Raw genomic sequence first — 19550 nt, 5'->3', positions numbered from 1 at the left:
TAGGAATCAAAAAAAAATAACTTTTCCTCTACCCTCTATGTTCTTTGGGTAATAATTAGATTAACAGGAGAAAACGTCCAAAGTTTATTAAGGATGTATGTGCAGGGGTGTCATAAACATGAGACCTGAACATAACCTGCCATTTTGGACAGAGGAGAAAAGGGGGCAGGGGCCTAGAATTTCAAAGGGAAATCAGGCAATTTGCAGGTAGATGAGAAAGAGCAAATGTGGTAAACAGATTCTTACTGGACTGCCCAGAAACGGTAGGACAGAGAAGAAAGTTCAAACAGGGTTTGCTAGATTTCTCTCATTCTGCCACATTTAGTATATATTATGATGCTAAGGTGATGTTCTCTTCCTTTAAGCAAGGTTTTCTATTTCTTTAGGTAGCTAAGGGGGTTGGGGGTTGGTTGTGAAAGGTTCTTTCTCAGTCTCTTGTTTCTTAATAACCAGCTTAAAATCAATATCCCAAAAGGCATATTTCAGGGTGGCAAAACTTTGGTCTTCCTCACAGACTATTCTTTTCTTAAGGTAGCTTTTACAGAAAGGATATGGTGAGTTTAAAGTGACAGTATCCCAAGGTTAGCTTATATAGTTAAGGTAGCAGAAAATACAGAACTAAACTTAAGCCAGGTAATTAGGAGTGGGGTTAGATCTGAGCAAGATGAGCTTAGAAGGGATGGTAGGGAACGTAAATTAAGAAGTGAGGACTGAACCCCTTGGTGGAAATTCAAAGTTAATCAAGCAAGAGGAGAGTTGAGATAATGGGCTGTTGAAGTTAAAAGAAGTCAATTTTTAGAAAGAGGTAATGTACAGCCTAAAGATATATAAGAAATGAGATTTAGGTGTTTGACGAGAATGGAGTTGAGTATATTGATGCTTAAATAACTTGCATAAATAACTGTTGGCCCAGTGGTATGGTCTGAGTGGTCTGGTGAGGGAATAAATATATAAAATTAAAGAATAATTTGGCAGAGGCCAGCTTTTGGAGTTCCTCATATATGTGAGAGTTTTCCCTTTTTTGGTAGATGATGGAGGAAGGGCATTGGTTTTCATAGCAGAGAAATGGCATCATGAAAGCACAGAGTTGCTACTGGAACTGGTACTTAGGAAGCTAACAATCCAAGTGTCTTTTAAAATTTAGCTCAGTTGCTAACTTTTCTAGAAAATTTTCCCTTTTATCATCTCTGAATAAATTGCTCCTTCTGTATTTTGTATTTATTGTTGCTTTTATATTGCACTTGTCATCTATCTCTTCTTCCTAGACCTTAAGATGCCTGTAGCACTTAATCTGCAATATCTAACACACAATGGGTGCTTAGTAAGTTGAATCAGAGACTGGAGGAACAGATTTTGGAACAAGATTTTTTAAAAGCTATATGACGTAATTTACAAATGTAAAGCTTCCCCCATTTAAAGTATAATTTATTGGTTTTTCATATATGTGCAGAGTTGTGCAACCATCACCATAATCTGATTTTAGAATATTTACATCATCCCCAAAAGGAATCTCGAACCCATTAACAGTCATTCTCCATATCCTGCCAGCCCTATACCATCTTTAATCTTTCTATTTGTATATTTGCCTGTTAGAAAAGGTTTGATCAAGATTTTATAGTTGGTATTGTAAAAACGGTAGATATTGTCAGTGGAAAAGTATATTTTAATACTGTATCCCCCTAAGCTTCTAGTTCTCCACACGGTGTCTTCCAATACCATTACTACCAATGTTAGAGAGCAATAACAAGGACTGGCAAAAATCAGATCATTTGCGATCTTTGAAATGTAATTTTGGGCAATATGATGAACATGATAATCATTTTACTGGGAACCAGTGAAAAAATGAGAGTAAGATGGCATATACAAACTTATTATGGTTTTTAACGAGTTACTTGATAAGAAAATAAGGCGGTCTTATCTCTTATGTATCAGACATGCTGGCTCCTTATTATGGTTTTTAACAAGTTAATTGATTAGAAAATAAGGCGGTCTTATCTCTTATGTATCAGACATGCTGGCCACTTTCAGTTTTCTATGAATGCATTCCTAACCCTCACCCAACCCCTCACCTGGCCATCTTACATTTATGCTTCAAGAGTCAACCATTCTTTGTCAGAGAAGCTTTCCCTAATGCCTCCCTTTAAAACAGGGGCACCCAACCGCCTGGCCGCAGACTGGTACTGGTCCGAGGCCTGTTAGGAACTGGGCAGCATAGCAGGAGGTGAGCAGCAGGCAACTGAGGGAAGCTTCATCTGTATTTGCAGCCGCTCCCCAGTGCTAGCATCGCAGCCTCAGCTCCACCTCAGATCATCAGGCTTTAGATTCTCAGAAACACCAATCCCTGGTGCCAAAAAGGTTGGGAACTGCTCCTTGAAAAGACGGACTGGGTCCCCATAATTTGTACTCTCTCAACACCGGTCTCTCCATCACATGATGTTATTTATTTGCCTATGCACTGCTGTAAGCTTTGAGAGCAGGAATTACTTGGTTTTGTCTTGTTAGCCACCATAAATATTGAATGGGTAAATGAATAGTAGCTTTAATAGTGTGAGTAGTGATACGTATCAAAGCACTGTTTTGTGTTTTTATAACTTCAAGTTAAGGAACATTTATCTTTGAAGGCAAAGGGCAAGGAACAAGGAGACTGAGAAATGTGAGAATGTTACAGCATTTTTCTAGGATCTAGGGATGATATTTTGAGCAAAAGATTAGTAGTAATAATTAGGAGGGTTAGGATGAAGAAGAAAAATGAATCATCCTAGTCGACAGTGTTATTCTGTGTAAAACACATGATGCCCAAGTTTTAGATCTTATTCTGCAGTCTGTTTACCTTAAAAATTGGTTTAGAGCAGCATGGTTCAGAGATAACTGCCACTCCCACCTTCTAAGAAAGAGATCAGTTAATTTAGGTAAGAAAAATATTACACCTGCATTTTCATGATCCTAACCTCTAACTGAATCTATTGTTTCTATTACAAATGTTTGCAAGAAACCCCTAAAGCAGTACCTCTGGCTTTGGAACCAGTAGAAATCATAGGTATTTTCATATGACATTATCGTTGTTGCCGGTATCTCAGAATGCTATTTACACTCATCACTATTTCAGAATTATAGTACTAATTAAACCTGCTGCTATATCTTATTTTTTAATGCATTGATAAACTGCATGTGTATTACTACATCAAAAGTAATCTTTTAAAGTATTTTATGGTAGCTGAATTTCCATATAATTGGTTTCCTTTATAATGCTATATATTTTATACATTTAAAACTTTCGGAAAAGGGATATGTAGGCTTCATGAGACTACCAAAGATGGGGGAAGGGGGAGTACATGGCACCAAAAAGATTTAGAACTTGTAGTGTAGAATGAGTTACCCCAACCCCCACTCCCATGATACAAGTTTCTTGGTCATGTGGCTAAATATATTTGATGCAGAATTGGTCTCTTAGTTGGATTTTCGATATTTTCTTTCCCTTCTAGTTCAATTTTAAATTAGTTCCATGCTTGTTAATGCCTTCTGCAGGGATGTGAGGTTATAAAGGTGAGAAAATCAGCCAGTTAAAAAGGTTGAGCAGTTCTGGGAAAGGTTTGGTGAAGTAAAAGAGATTGAGTTAACATCTAAAATTTCTTGAAATTTATCATGTTGTCAGAATTATTACTCTGATCGATGTAACTACAGCTAAAACTGGCTCTTTTTTTTTTCATAGTTCTTGTCTAAATCAGTTGTCACTGTGGAGAAATCAGTTTAACCTGTATTTGTACTTACAGTTTTAGTTGCTTGTATTCTACAGCGTCTGTTTATTAACCTGATTTTCTAGTTGCTTGCAGTAGCCAAATAGCAGTATTGAGTGTCTTTCTATGTGAAAATGCTCTGGGTCCCAAATGATTTCAAAGGTATTGCTGCAAATTATAAATTCAAATAAAGGATTATGGATAATAATTATGTGTTACTGACATTTTGAAATCTAAATTGTATTTTAAATGTGCAATTGTGAGAGAAGGAAATAGGTTGATGCTCAAATTTTTTATGGCAAGAGAAATCAAGTTTAGATCATTAAACTCTAGGTTCTTTGTATTCAAAGTGAAAAAGGCCACAAATCTAAGGAACAAATATGGGCAGGGAAGGGAAGCTTAAGGAAAATAAGAGTTACACAGCAATCTCGTTTACCAAGAATTAATAGAAAACCAGGAGGTAGCCCACATTTAGTCAGGTGTCTAGTTCTCTTTCAGAAGGGCTGAAGAGTTACCATGTATCATAATGTAATCTAAGTCATTGGTACTGTTTTCATGATGAATGCCATTAATAAGATGGAACTTAAATAAGTACTGATAGTTTAGGTTAGAGATCAGAATGTCTAAGATGCAAATTCATAGATGCCTGCCGCTTTTAGAAGTAATCAGCAAATGAATGCAGTATACCAGAAGGATTGGTGACATCCGAGACTCAAGAACTTAAATTGAGAATAGATGGGTTATGTTGTGGGTGAGGGTGCCTTACTGTGGGAACCTAGTAATTTAGGAGGGGAGGGAGACCTTTAATTGCTATAAATAAATTGGTATCCCAATTCACATCCATACAAACACTACCCAAAACAAACCAAAAGGGTGGGGGGGAGGGGAGCAACATGGTATGATTACAGTAAGGAACAAAGTGGTATTGGGAAAAGAAACAAAAATTGCGTGTGCATAATTTCTTTGGCTCATGATCTTTTGGGCACTGTTTAAGGATGAAAAGAAGGGTAGCCATAATTTTAAGAATATATCTATTATGAATGGCAAAATTATACTGTTAAGAATGGCACACATATTAATGCTAGGAACATTAAAAGGAATATAGACAAAAGAGAGCAGGGTGGCTAAAGTAACTGTTAGCAGTAGCAACCTAAGGGGGTAATTTGAGCTAGTTCTAATAGTTTAGCAAGATTGTACTAGACTAGGTCCTTTTTCTTCCTTCATAAAAATGAACATAAAGATTAGATGATGATATCTTGGCAAGAGTCTAAGTTTGAGAGATTCTTGAAAATGTAGATGTTATGAAAATAGGTATATTATAGCGCTGATTGAGTGCTTACTTATACTTTTTAATTCAGTGAAGACTGACATTAATAACCTACAGATGGGAAGATAAATGGCATAGGAAAAGATACTTGCCTATTAAAACTACTACTTTTAAAATTACTTTGTGTATTTGAATCAAAGGTGAGTAGAGTAGCTGCTTGCCAATGACTTTAAACTTTCAGTTTAGGGAGTGTTTTTGCATTCCTTATTTTGTTTTTCTTATCTGTCAAATCAAGCACTCCTTAGCCTTTTATGTTTTTCATCTTTAATTCAGCAAATGTTAACTGAGCAGTTTCTGCATGTAAGGCATTGTGCTGCATGCTGGCAATATAGAGTTGTGAACAAGACAGATACAGTGGCTATTGCTATTAAGGATTCTCTGGAGAAACAAATGGATCATATATGGTTATACTGAAAGACATCTGTTATGAAGGACTGGTTCACACAGTTATGGAGGCTAAGAAGGCCTTTGATCTGTGGTCTAGGGAAACCAGGAACATGGACAGTGAGAAGTTTTATTTCCTTTTTATTCTATTCGGGCTTTCCACCTTGAAAAAGGTGATCTTAGACATTCAAATGCTAATCTTTTTGATTCAAATGCTGATCTCCAGAGACACCTTCACAGACACACCCCAAAATAATGGTTTACTGGTTTACAGGACTACCCAGCATCCCTTAGCCCAGTCAGGTTGACACATAAAATTAGCCATCACACCTGTTAAGTCAGTCCTCTGAACTGGAGGACCTACATTAAACAGATAACGTTTTTCTATTATTATTGTCCTAGTCATAGGAATGGAACATATTTGGGTGCTTTAATCTGAACTGCATACCTATGATAATTATACCGATTTATAGTTCTTAGAAGTCCTTAGGTCTCATAGTAATACTTAAAATAGTTTAGTCATTTCTGAGATATTTCTATTTTTATAAAGAGATTTTTCAGAGAAAAGAAACCTCTAGCTTTAAATCTCCACCTGTAATATAACACTTTTAATTGGTCCCCATGTCATTCATTCCTTCCCCTATTCCTGATTTCCATACTGCATACTAATGCCAAGGCCAACCCTAAAATATTGAGTTAATTATATTCCAGCCACACTTGACTGATAATTCCCCCCCAATTATTTATGGAACTTAAAGCTCTATGGCCTGGCATTCAAGTCTATAATATAACCCGAAACTGTCAGCCACCTTGACTCTTCCTCTCTTTCTATAGGTCTGTTCTTGCCCCTGCCTGGCACGTTCTTTTCTACCTTCGCTTTCAAAATACTGTGTCTCCTTCAGGATCTTACCCGTAACAGGTTATTTTCATAAGAGTTCTTTGGACAGATTTAGTTCCCATGATCTTTTGGTTTTCTGAATTCTGTTAACATTTTTGTTAGCCCCAGTGACTTGTGAATGTGTTATCTTTGTACTTTTTATGTGTCTTAATTTTTTAACTAGATTTAGTTTGGATATGGGTTTAGGGGAAAGAGGATGAGAACAGAGATGGACCTTGCCTCCTTCTCTTAGCATCTTCAGACCTTAAGGTGCCTTTTTTTTTTTTTTTTTTGTATGCTCTAAGTAATGACGATTTTATAAATTGTGAACTCATTCTTCAGCCTACTTCCTTGATTGGTCATGTAACACCCAAAGTCTAAAGGCATTGATTTGAAGCAAAGAAGTAGAAAATGAGACTTCTGTTACTTTTTTTTTTTTTACTTTTGCACATTAAATTACTTGATTCTTCTGCATGTCTCAAAACTATTAGGAAAAATATGGCCCAAATCAGAGTTGTTTTTTTTTTTTTTTAACTCAGGTGTTCGAGTACCTACATCATGCACATCACTTTATCACAGTGTAACTTAGTAGCAGCACATAAAAAATGTCTAAAAATAAGACCTGAGCTTCTAGGCTGAAAGCATCTAGAAAGTGGAGAATAGGAATGGGATTTCGGTGTTGGTATGTTTCAGATTGTCTGTAAACTTAAATGATCTCAGAATCCAGTTACCTAGGTTCTGTAAAGACTTAAAAAAATCCACTAATAATGTGGGATAGGCTACTTAAGGGAAATATCTTTGGCATCTGGGTATTAGGACATTGCCATTGAAAATAGAGAGTTGAAAACTCAGAATAGAAGTGGGAAACATGGAGATCAAGGTAGAAACTGAAAAAGTAGAATTTAAATAAGCAAAAGACTGTTCCTGGCTCCTAATCTGTGTGTGTTAATGTCTGGATGAGTTAGACAGGTGGAAAGCACAGATGGGGAGGATATGAGGTGATAGCTTTATAGGAAAAAAAGCTATATATTATTCCTTGAGACCAAAAGGAAGTATGAAAGTTAGAAACACCTGTCACTTTGGTTTAAAAAGTTATAGTACTATACCATTTCTAATTATTTTAGAAATGCATAGTTGCTCCATGGAGAAAAATGCCTTTGCAACATTTATATTTTAGCTATTTTTATGGACTCGATATTGAAAACAGTGGATATGTCTAATGCAATTAAGCAAGTATGGAGAAAAATGCCCAATAAAACTTGATTTTTATTTGTTTTCAAATTCATCTAATTCTCTCTGGTTTCTAATTGTTATGGGAGTGTGTTCTGTTAAATTAGGCTTACTTTGCAGATGATTTCTCAAAAAATGCTTTAATTTTCAATCATGTGTAATTGCATAAAGATATGAAGTATGAATTTTTGCCTTTTACATTTCAGTTTTGTATTTGGGCTTAGGTGGATGATTATAAAATTTGCTTATTTATTGTAGTTTTGTTAGTGAGCCATTGGTGCACATCTGCTGTGGAGATAAGATGTTGTCTTATGAAAGTTGATTTATGCTTTCTCTTTTGCCTTTGGCTTTTCGTGCCTTTCCACTCACTGCCTTAACCTTTCTGTATTTGGTGTTCTTTTATACAATCATTTCTTCAAAACCTAGATAATTAGTTTTATATTAAAAATATGCTATGACTCTTAGTAAATTTATAATGGCAAGGACTGATTTCGAAGTTCCTGGCAGTTCCCGGCAGGGATTTGCCTCCACAGTTAAGTAATGGAAGAGAAAAAAAGGAAAGGAAAATAGGAAAAAGAAAAGAAAAACATAACCAATTCACTTTGTTCATCATGTACCTTTTAATATTATTATTTATGTTGTATCCATCTTTTCCCATTTCACCACTGTGAGATTTTCTTTCAAATAAATGAAAAAATGTGAAGATTGTTGAATTCCTGTATGGAAAACAAAAGATAGAAGAGGGAAAAATTTAGCATCCTGTACAACAGGCCCTTGAATAACATTTTATTCAGCATTGTTTTATTATAACGTTGATAAGGTGCCTTAGGAACTTAACTCTTGTTTATATCAATTAGCCTATGGTAAAATTTATTTTGTTATATGTTGTTTTGCTTAATTCACTTAAAGTCACCAAACCTGTTGAAAATGTTAAGTGAGGACTTATTGTACACAGTTTTAGGTACAATAAAGACAGACCAACTCTGCCATTGGCACATCTATAATTCTCTAGGCTAATGGGCTCTAGAAGGTTAAGCAGAAACTCTTCCAATCAGGGTACATTTTTTTCTGCAAAGAGCATGTGATATGAATTTCTTTTTGTGTGTTTGATGGCAGTTATTCATGTATATGTTTGCAGAGTAGTTTTCAAGAGCAGTAGAAGCAGAAATATAGACAGGAACATGAACTTTTAAAGCCTATTCTGATCTTTTACTCTCAACACAAATTTTTAAGGAACATATTCATTGTACCAGGATATGAGATTATACCTATGTATTAGTTAACTTAGCGTTTTCTAGAAAATAGAATTATTAAAATATTAAATAACCATATTCTAGTTTTAGTCTTGATTTTCTCTTAAGTAATTGACATGTATCAACAAAATACATTAGAGCAAATTTTTTAAAAAAGAAATACCACTAAGTTCCCCACTAGACTGATACTTGTTAATACTTTTGACAGATGTTTTTAAGCCTCTTTTCTCCTTTTAGGCATTTAAAAAACAAACTTTCAAATAATGATAAATCTTGTTATCAGTTCTTTTATTAAAGAAATTACAGTATAGCTTTAAAATAAGTTGCTTTTTTGTTGATTTTTAAAAATGTTTTAAATACTCGTGTTTTTTCAAGAAGAATTTGTATCTAGATAAATTTGAAATAAAAATGGTAGTATTTATTTTTAGCGAAGTACTCTTACCAGAGTTATAGGCACATAGAAACTTGAAATCACTTACTGTAATGATTCTCAGTCATTGGGTTCTCTGAAATTAACAGTAGATATTCTTTGAGTTATTGGTGACAGAGTGTATAATTTATCCACAGTAATATAGCATGGGATATGAAAACACGATTCCTGTCAAAAGCAAATGTGATTTTTGTGGTAATACTGGTTATTTAATCTGAAACTAAGCAAAAATGTACTGTAAAAAAAACAAGTAACTATTGATTAAATACAACTTGGTGGGGAATGGGACAGGAGACAAGACATGTAATAATAAAAGGGATCTTTACTTTCTGAAATGTTTTGGAATGGCTGATATACAGTCTTCTTCATTTCTTCAGTTAGGAAGTAAGACCAGGTGCGATCAGGGAACTTGCTCAGAGTCACAAGAATAGGTGGCAGAAGGGTATAGACTTCAGCTGCCCGGGTAAGAGGAGTGTTAAGGCTAACAGCAAGTCCTATCTTAAAAGGACAGTGGGATCACTTGACAGGAAAAAGGTATCCTTATCCATATTTCGTATTAGGCAATGTAGTCAGTCAAGTGGGTTCATCATCTGAACCAGAGAGAGAAAACTTAAGGTTTAAGAATTTTTAAAATTCGGTGATATTAAGTGATAATCAGCTTTTCATAATGCCCTCCCTTTTCCTTTCTCCCTTCTGTTTTGCTAGGTGGTATGGTCAGGAAAAAGACTACAATGTGCTAGTCATGGATCTTCTTGGACCCAGCCTTGAAGACCTCTTCAATTTCTGTTCGAGAAGGTTCACAATGAAAACTGTACTTATGTTAGCTGACCAGGTATGTGAAATTTTGATTAGAATTAAAACTGAGAATACTACCATTCAACTTTATTTAACATAAGGTAGATGTTTGTGAACCTGTGCATTACTGTTTAACCTTAGGATCAGCAAAAAAAAGATAAAATAGGGTGTGCTCATTGAAGTGTTACTAATCTCATGACTTGTAGATGTTTTCCTATGGGCATAGGACAGAAACAGATTATATTAGTTTATCACTCACCTGTAGAATAGTAGTAGTTTTCAAGCTGCTCCATCAGATAGAGTGTGTTTAGTATTGAATATAGCCGTTTCTTTTCAAGGTTTGGTTTAAAGAAGGGGCTCAAAGTATATATAAGTATAGATAAACATATCCATATTGAAATTTTGATTAAATAAAGCAAGTTGAATGCTATGTATTATATGTGGAACTCTTATGAAAGCTGTACTTTTTTTTTTTTTTTTGAGGAAAATAGAGTACTAAAATAATTGAAGGAATAATTTTTGAACAAGTAAATGTTTTTGAAGTAATGGATTCTCCATTATTGGTAGTATTTAAGCAAAACTGGGGAAATTTTGGAGATGTCAATGAATTTGAGTCATGCATTGCCTGGAGGTTAGATAAAATTGTTATAAAGCCAGAGCTTTGAGTTTTTGATCTTAAGAAAATGAGAAAGAAAATTAATTTTAAAGAATTTTAAGATGGGAGAATGGGGTCAGGAATAATAAGCCTATAGATAATACAATACAGATAATAGGTAAATGTTAAAGAATTTATCATTTTGAATTTTGATCGAGATGCTTTTAAAGGCAAGAAAGTGTTAGAAATACTTAAACTCAGTGTGTTCATAAAAATGTTGTGGAAGGGAATAACATTTAAAAAATTTGGATATCATAAAAAGTAAAACGAGGTGATAAACAGAACTGGCATTTGAGGTAGAATTTTAGGGTGTATTACTCAAAGGATTAGATTTTTATAATCAGGACCTGATACTCCCTAACCTTAACATAAAAACTCTGAGTGGCTCAAGCAAATATTAGCAAATTACAGTGTTGGAACCTTATAGACTCAAACATTAAAAAGTTAAAAACCTTTACATATGTTTTAAGTAACCTGTGAATGAACCCTAATAAAAGTTCTGTAGTCTCAGTAACACACAGACATTCAGACAGTGAACATTTATTTAGGACTTGGTACTGTAATTAGTTACAACTGGGGGGTGCAGAGAATAAGAACTTGACCCTTCCCCCTCTGGGAGCGTGGAATTTAGTAGAGAAAAATGTGAAAATACAATGTCCCAAGGTTCTGTGATAGATATCTACATTGGGTACATTGGTCGTATGAGAGGAAGAATGTAATTCAAGGTTCCAGGAAAACATTTGTTTAGGAGGTAACAGCTAAGTCTTTTTCTGTAGACAATAGGCAACACTGGAAGTAGTCTATAGTTTGTGCCATTATCATCTTTTGCTCAAGATTTTCCCAGTGAGTTAATAGTCACATTTAATGATGGGTATTACTTCGCTGGGATAAATATATATATTAAAGGAGCCAAATGTTTTGTTTTACTTTCTTTAATGTACAAGTAGTTGCTGTACCTAAACGTGGTATTTGAACATTGTATACAATCTACTTCTTTGGAGTATCAGTTAAAGCCAGAGATTACAGATTTGGCTTCAAAAAACATAAAGGTAAAAGGAATAAGATTTAGAATCTGTATATCCATGGTAATAAAAGCTCTGGGGAGAATGGGGACAAATAAAAAATAGAATCCTGACACATGCTTCTGACAAGAGCAAGAGCATATGGGTAGAAAGGTAATCTTGGCAGTCTTTGGATGTGGAAAACATTTTCAAGTACAGCTTCTCAGTATCTTGATAATTCGAAGATTGAAACTATTTTGGAAGAGATGCCATAAATAGTGGATAAGTTTTTTTTTTTAATGTAAATCTACATTATGAATGATAGATAAAAAAAATTGTCTCGTATACACAGAATTTGGAAAAATTGACAAGGAAAAGGCCAAAAGAATAATGGATAAAAAGTATACACTGACAGTTCATAGAATAGTAAATCCAAATGAGCAGATTTCCAAATGAAGTGTTAGGGACATAAGATAAGGTCATCACCTGTCAAATTGGCAAAATTTAGAAAGAACTAAAATAACTTTGGTAGTGGGAAAAAGAATGCTCTCAAATACTACTGCTGGAAAAATGAGTTATAGCCTGTTTTGAAAAGCAGTCTGATGGGCACCTGTCAGAATGGAAAATATACATACCCTTCAACCCAGCAACTATAATTATATGGGATTTATAGCAGAATAAAAGTACTGGTAGGTAGGATATATTTAAGTTTATTAATAGCATTGCTTACAGTGGGGAAATATTAGAAACAGTGAGAATATTATAGGTTGGGGAGGATTGGGGAAAACTTAACATCTATACCATGGAATACTTGTAGCCATTAAAAAGAATGCTAAGACCTATACCATTTGACAGGGCAGAGTATCCAAGAAAAACTTGTTAGAATGACATGTTTACTATTCATTTTTTGAATGTGATTATATAAGTGTCGAGAAAAAACACAGAATCCAAAAAATATGTAAAAAAAAGGAATATATACATCCCCATTTATACGTTATATGCTTATTTTGTATGCTACCAACTTCCAGGAATCTTTGGGATATGTGTAGTTAAAAAGTGAATAGAGTGCTTCTATTTCAGTTTAAAACAATAACAACTTATAGTTCTGTCAATTGCTCAACACCCCTTCTTCCCAAGTATGTGTGTGTTAGAGGGAGAGGGAGGGAGTATGTGTAAGTGTGTAAGAGTGTGGAAGTAGATCTGGGTAATAACAGACTGTTTTAACATAGCTTAACCTCAGAAGGCATAAGATTGGTGGTCAAAAGTGATGATTTAGCTTTTACTTTATGTAACAACTAAAACAATTCTAAATTTATTACTTTTCCAATTTAAAAATTGCAAACACCAGTTCTTTCTATCAAATTAGGTGCTGTCTTGTTTATAATCATTGGAAGAACAAGCCAAAGGATGCTGCAGGTTCTTGCTTGGATATTTATCAATCTAGACATAAATGGAGAGCCTGATCACTCTTTTTAATTTTGACTAATATGAATTTGTGGACTGAAAAGTTGTTAAAATATACCTGACATATTGAAATAATTGAGAAATAATGTGTTGCTTTCTTTTATCACGTAATTCGAATTGCTTAACTCAGTTCTCTCCCCTTTTTTTCTTTCCCCAGATGATCAGTAGAATTGAATATGTGCATACAAAGAATTTTATACACAGAGACATTAAACCAGATAACTTCCTAATGGGTATTGGGCGTCACTGTAATAAGGTTAGTAAAATGTTCTTTGCATGAAAGAACAAAGAGTAAAAACTCCCAAAAATTGCTTTGGTAAACTTTCAGTCTTTTAAAAAGTCATAGTAAATTTAATTTGCTGTTGATAATTGCTTTAAAAGATTGTGCTAGAAGGATAATCGGCTATTAATTTAGTAACTTGAAATAAATTCTCTTCAACTTAACCAACCAAGGTTACTTTTCTATATGGAAATATAAAATTCCCAAGGGCTTAATAATGAAATGTAATCATCTATGTTATTTAACTATTCAACAGTTTTATCTATTTTTCATTTGTAAGTGCTTGTGCCAGCGTGGGAACCACTGACCTCTCTGTCACCATGGTGTTAACATTTGCTGACTGAGCATGATTGATAATGAGAATTCTTCAGTCCTTGGATTTGTGTATTCAAAAGGATAACTTTTGAGCCTGCTTCAAAAGTAGTTGACAGTTTCTTACTTGGGTGCCAGGTTGGGTGGGTTCTCCATCCTCCTCCCCGCCTTTCAAAGGAAAATATTAAGTGAAATGGACATTCATACAACAAAACTAGTGTTCACTGGGGTCTCAGTGAATGAACTTTATGGGGTGATTGGGTTTTAGTTAGTGACGCATGATTGCACTTAGAAACTAATTGTGTTGAAATTTTTTCTGCAATGATTAGTTTTATTGAGTGAATTGCTTTATTTTTTGATTCATTGTTGAGCTCGGGCAGACAGGCAGCATTGGCAATGCACTTAAGCATATTATGATCTAATGATCTGATAGAAATTCTCAACTTCAGGACAACTTGGGGACTTTTTATGTTTTTTTTTGTTTTTGTTTTTGGAAGGAAGATTTGTTTGTTTTATTAAACCATTAGGAAATATTTGGTGTTTTTAAGTCTAGCTATAAATGTTTACCTTTGTTTGCCTGTATGAATGCCAACTTGGAGCTATTACCATTAGAACCGGTGTTACTTGTTAATGTGTGAGACATTAACGTTGGTCTGACCCAGTTGTAGAAGACTAATTTTTTTGGTTGAAAGCTGAGCTTTAATATTTAAAAAATAAAGGTGTTTAAATCTACTTATAACTTACCTTGTCATTCCCAAATTGCATCCTTTTTTTTTTTTTAAAGTATTTTGTGGCTTCTCTTTTTGAAGCATCCAGGTTCTTAATTGTTATTGCAAAACCTGGTAATTTAATTGAAAAAAAAAAAATTACTGATGTTAGTTTTGGGGGCAGTTTTGTCAGTTTGACTCTAATCTTTTGGCCATTTCCCAGCCGTCTCCTTCCCATTTTTTCCCCTGCTAAAGATCCGTTATCTTCATGTGATGCATATTCTGCATGTTGACATTGCAGTACATAGTTTTTGCCTTAAAATTAAATGATGGCCTAGATAATACCTCTTTGCTCCCCCCCCCCACCCTTTAAAAATAACTTGTTAATCACATAGTTGTGTTAGAATCCCAATTGCCCAGTGATGGAAATCTTTTTATGATCTTTGTGTCCTCTTTAGGGATACTAAAAAGAATATTCATGGAACTGCTTGCTGTTACACAGATTCAGAGAGCCCGTAGGGCACAAACACCAGCATTTTACTTAACTCAGATTCTAAATGTTGTTCTTGAACATTTTAGATTAGTGTTTTGTTTATGTAGTTGGTTTTTAGTGTTTTCTGTATTGTAGTTTGAAAAATGCCAGTTACATGAAACTGGATTCTTTGGTCAGTTTGTTTGGATAGTTTTATATTTGCGGGGGAAAAAAAGAGTTTTGGGGGGGCTTTTGAGGTTGATTTTTAAAGTCAAATTTCTTATTTTGAAAATTGTTCTGAATTTGATATTTAGGAGTGGCTACTCCAATCTCTGTGAATTTGCTCATCTCTTTCAGTAATAATCAGCCCTGCATGCTTATGAAAATAAATTTTAAGGTGACTAAATGCCTTCTACCTCTTCCTTACTGAAGATTTTTTTTTCCCCTGTGCAATCTTTTTTTGGGGAAGGGCAGATTATGGTACCAAAGATTGCAGATCCAAATTCCCCATTTTTTATTGAAAAATTAAAGAGCCAAATGTCACCAATGCTATCCCTGTTTCAGGCAGTGACACATTATAGTGGCATTAAAAACCTGAGTATTTTCCAGAATTCAAATGTTTTTGAGTATGTGATTCGTATTTGGAAAACTGAGAAGCTACAGTGCTTGGTGGAAGAAGGATGGCATTTGGCTACCCTGTTCTTTCTCTAATGCCTCGGTGTTGCCTGTCTGCGCCGGCCATTGTTGCAATGTAAGCAATACTGTTTGATGCACTGCCACCCTCTATTGTCTGTTTAGTGTTTAGAATCTCCAGTGGGGAAGAGGAAAAGAAGCATGACTGTTAGTACTTCTCAGGACCCATCTTTCTCAGGATTAAACCAGGTCTGAAACTGTCTCCTATTCCAACCTCAATCCCAAATTCATGTGCTTTTCTTTTTTTATTGTTTTACTTTGATTATTTTTGTTTTGTTTTAATTCTGGAGAATGTAGATCTTGCTCAAGCACCTTTTACGTTGGCATTATTCAGACATACTTGGCAAACATATAACATTATTAAGATCTTTCTTTGTGGCTTTTGCTTAAACTTCTAAAGTTTAGAGAAAACTTAAATGAAAACAGGATTATGTTTAAAAATCTGACATCTGTACAAGAAAATGACATTCGTCTAGAAATTTACCTAATGGTAAACTTGAGATAGACTAGTTTTTAAAAATGTATTAGGAGTTGCAGAACTTACTGCATAAAAGATACCTAAATTCAGTTGTATCAGTTGCCCATATGGTGCATATGTTCTGCCTCAACTCTTCCCCTTTCTTAATGAACCTCAGGTAAGCGTAGATCACATTTCAGACCTAGTGTTTCTAGAATTGATTTACCTCAGTCTGAATTCTCTCAACTTTAACCAAATGGCATAAAATGCTTAAAGAGCATTACATGCTCTGGTACTAGAAGACATGGCATTCTAACAGTATAACAATAACATAATTGAAGCACTTATCAAACAGTTACCGTTAGTAATACATTAAATGAATGTATAACGTAGAGAAACACCACAATAATTTTAACTGTAGGTGGAAATCTTCATTCTTTTTCTTGTGTAGAGAAGTTGGATAGGTTTTTTAGCTATGAATTTTCAGACAAACAAGGGAAAATAGTTTTTTTAAAAACAAAATTCAGGAATGTAAATTTCGAAGCTCCAGTACAAATGAATCTTTATCAGTTAATTTTAGTGTACACTGAGAAGGAAGTATTGGCATGAGTAATTAAAAAGGTTGTATTTGATATACAAGCATACTTTATAGTTCTTTATTTAACACCTTCTTCATCTGAGTAATCATTTAATCCTTGTCCATACTGCTCAGCATTATTTTAGAGATCACCTTCTCCTGCTGTTACAAAGGTTTCAGAAATTCAGATATATTTTATTCACAAAGAAATACCAACAGTGGTGACGAGATTTTGGTTGGGGAAAGGAGGATGGTAGGTAATTAAGAATTCCATTCATTCACATATTTAACTCACATTTTGTAACATAATTTAATAATTTTCATAAAATTATATTGAATTGTTTATATATTCTCTACATACAGGTTAATTGGGTGGTGAGGAAAAGTGATCTTGTGAATTCTTTGAAAGGGCAGGGGAATGTGACCCCCTGGTTAGGAGAAAAATTGCTGCAGATATTTAAAGCTAAAGTTGGCAATAAGAATTTATGAAGAAAATGCACCTCTGCTGGATGGGTTATCCTAGTATATCCAACATTAACTCATTTCCACATACCTTCGAAGAATAGGCTGTATTCTTTAAAATAGGCACAAATTTTACTTAGAACATGTAATTAAAATACACAGAAAAATAGCTTGACCCATCAAAGATATTAGGTCTCTTTTTGCATATGCAAACCTATACAGATACATTCTTAATGACTTCTTTGGTTCTACCTTTACATGTTTGCGCCTGTTTGGTTGTATTCTTGGTATCATGTGGTTTCATGTAAATACATCCATTATATGTTTGCATTCATTTTAAAATTTAAAGCATAGAAGTTACTGAAGAAGCTTGATAGGAATCAGAAGGTAATTCCAAGAATTTTTTTTTTATTTTAAGTAGTTTTTCTTTCAATTGTTTGCTCCTAAAACAAGATACCTTTGTTTGGCAATGACGTTCCTTTTCCTAAGTTTTTACAAGAAGAGAAATTTTAAATTGATTTATTTGCTTTGTAGTGTTTTGTTTTGATATAAAGGTTGAGACTTTTAAGAAGATAGCATGTTCATTTTTTGTTTTCTTAATTAGATTTCATCCTACAGATTTGTGGAAGGAAATAACTATAGTAAACACTTGAGTTTTTATAAAGCAGTCTTAGTTTTGAGAAAGTATTTGGTTATTGAATTGCAAATGGAGCTACTGAATGTAGATTTAGACATGAATGAAGCTATCAGACATAATCATGTCAGAGATGTTCCTCTTTTCTCCTCCATTTTGAAGTACTGAAGGAAGCAATCCCCGAAAATATTCCTTGGAGGAAGAGATTTCATGTCCTAATCACTTTTTATTTAAAATCCACATAATTCTTAGATGTATTGTTTAAATATCTTGCAGCTAGATGTCGTTTTGTGTTTATTTTTTCCTTGATTTTCAGTATGAATATGTAAGAACTTAAAGTCATAATTTTTGTTTTGCTTAACATAATTTTTATTTTGTTTCGCTCATTTTAATATTTGTGTACTGAGCTGATATAAGCTGATACTGAGAGAAACAGTATGAGCTTTATTTCTTTTCTAACACTTTCTCATGTTCCTATAATAATGCAGTTGCTTAGGGAGTGAGTTTCATCTTATTAGAGAGCTTTTATGATCTAATTACATTTTACTAAAAAATTAATCTTCATTCTTTTATAGTGGTAGACCAAGCAATAAGTATCACATTATTAACATAGTTACAGAAGCTCAAACCTCAGTATCTTTCCCATCCAATGTATAACTAAGACTAGGTTGACAGTTGCTTGCCTGAAATAGGTATTTGTCATCCTCCTAAGAGAGACACTTGGTCAGATCTTTTTCAGCTAAATCAGTAACTTGCTTTGTTTGTTTGCATTTATTTATTTATCTGTCTATCTATATTTATTTACTTATTTACTTACTTATTTATTTATTTATGGATACGAGCCCTAACAGACTAAGTGATTGGGTTTCCCAACCAATTAGACTGTAAGCTGTGGCAGAAAAGACTCGATAGAACTATAAAATGTAGAAATAACTAGAAAAAAGAACAATAGGGCTATGTTAGTGTAAGGGCACAGAGATTTGCTTTGCTTAATAATCTTAAGTGATTTATGGTAAAGGCTAAATTTTAAGTATTGTTTATTTTGCTTTAGAAGGTAGGTAAAGGTAAATATGAACGTATTTTGTTTTTTGGGAGTTTTTTTGGTTAAAAATTTTGTTTTTTCCTTTTAAAAGTTTTAATCGTAGAAGTAAACCTGAATTAACATTATGAGTATCTTATTCTCTACCATATATATGAGACAGCACTAAACATTTTGTTCTAAAGTACTAGTTTTGTTTTTAGTTAGCATATTTATACTGCTACTTGTGAGCCACCTTGATACTAAGTACTATTTTAAGATTTTAGATCAACTCATTATAATTTCTGTAAGTTTAACCTGGTCACATGCATAAATGTCAGTGTGAAGCATTAGAATATAAAGCATACTTGTTGAAAAATGCTTTTTTATTTTTTAATAAAAATCTTGGTTTTGTTGTCATTGTCAAACTTTGAGAGTTGTCTTATTTACCAATAGTAACAGGATATCAGATTTCATTATGGCACACAGCACACTTGTCAACTCTGCTATCAAACATATATATATTTCTCCACTACTTTCTACAGACAGGCTCTGGGTGTGTAATGGACTGGACCTATGAAATTGTCCAGTTGAAACAATCAACCACTTCACTTAACTGTATTTTTTAAATTTGATTTATTGATGAGGACTAGTAAAAGCTTATTGGAGTGTTAAGTTTATTCATTATTTGTTTTACTTATATTTCATTTTGATATATTTGAACAAATAAAATAGATGCCATTTAATGACTAAAGTAGTTTAATAGAACAAAGTTGGAAACCTAATGT

At 33.8% G+C, this 19550-nt stretch overlaps 1 protein-coding gene across 7 annotated transcripts in view; it reads left to right on the top strand.

The window, feature by feature from the left end:
• Window positions 1–19550, top strand: part of CSNK1A1 (casein kinase 1 alpha 1) — a 41631-nt gene that overhangs the window by 6468 nt on the left and 15613 nt on the right. For 4 of the 7 annotated variants that reach the window (XR_003044621.1, XR_001516389.2, XM_006906384.3 and 1 more), the window contains exons 3-5: window positions 9941–10067; window positions 13308–13406; window positions 15720–15803. Coding sequence is in view for 4 of the 7 variants with exons in the window: in XM_006906384.3 (XP_006906446.2) it covers window positions 9941–10067; window positions 13308–13406; window positions 15720–15803 (310 nt within the window). In the remaining 3 variants the exon portion in view is untranslated. The remainder of the gene's footprint in view (window positions 1–9940; window positions 10068–13307; window positions 13407–15719; window positions 15804–19550) is intronic. The other 3 variants (XR_001516390.2, XM_006906383.3, XM_006906382.3) reach the window with 1 other exon arrangement.

The sequence above is a fragment of the Pteropus alecto genome, unplaced genomic scaffold, assembly GCF_000325575.1.
Source record: "Pteropus alecto unplaced genomic scaffold, ASM32557v1 scaffold40, whole genome shotgun sequence".
NCBI classification, from domain to species: Eukaryota; Metazoa; Chordata; class Mammalia; order Chiroptera; family Pteropodidae; genus Pteropus; species Pteropus alecto.
Note: the sequence above shows the minus strand (reverse complement) of the source record. Positions and strands in the feature narration are given on the sequence as shown.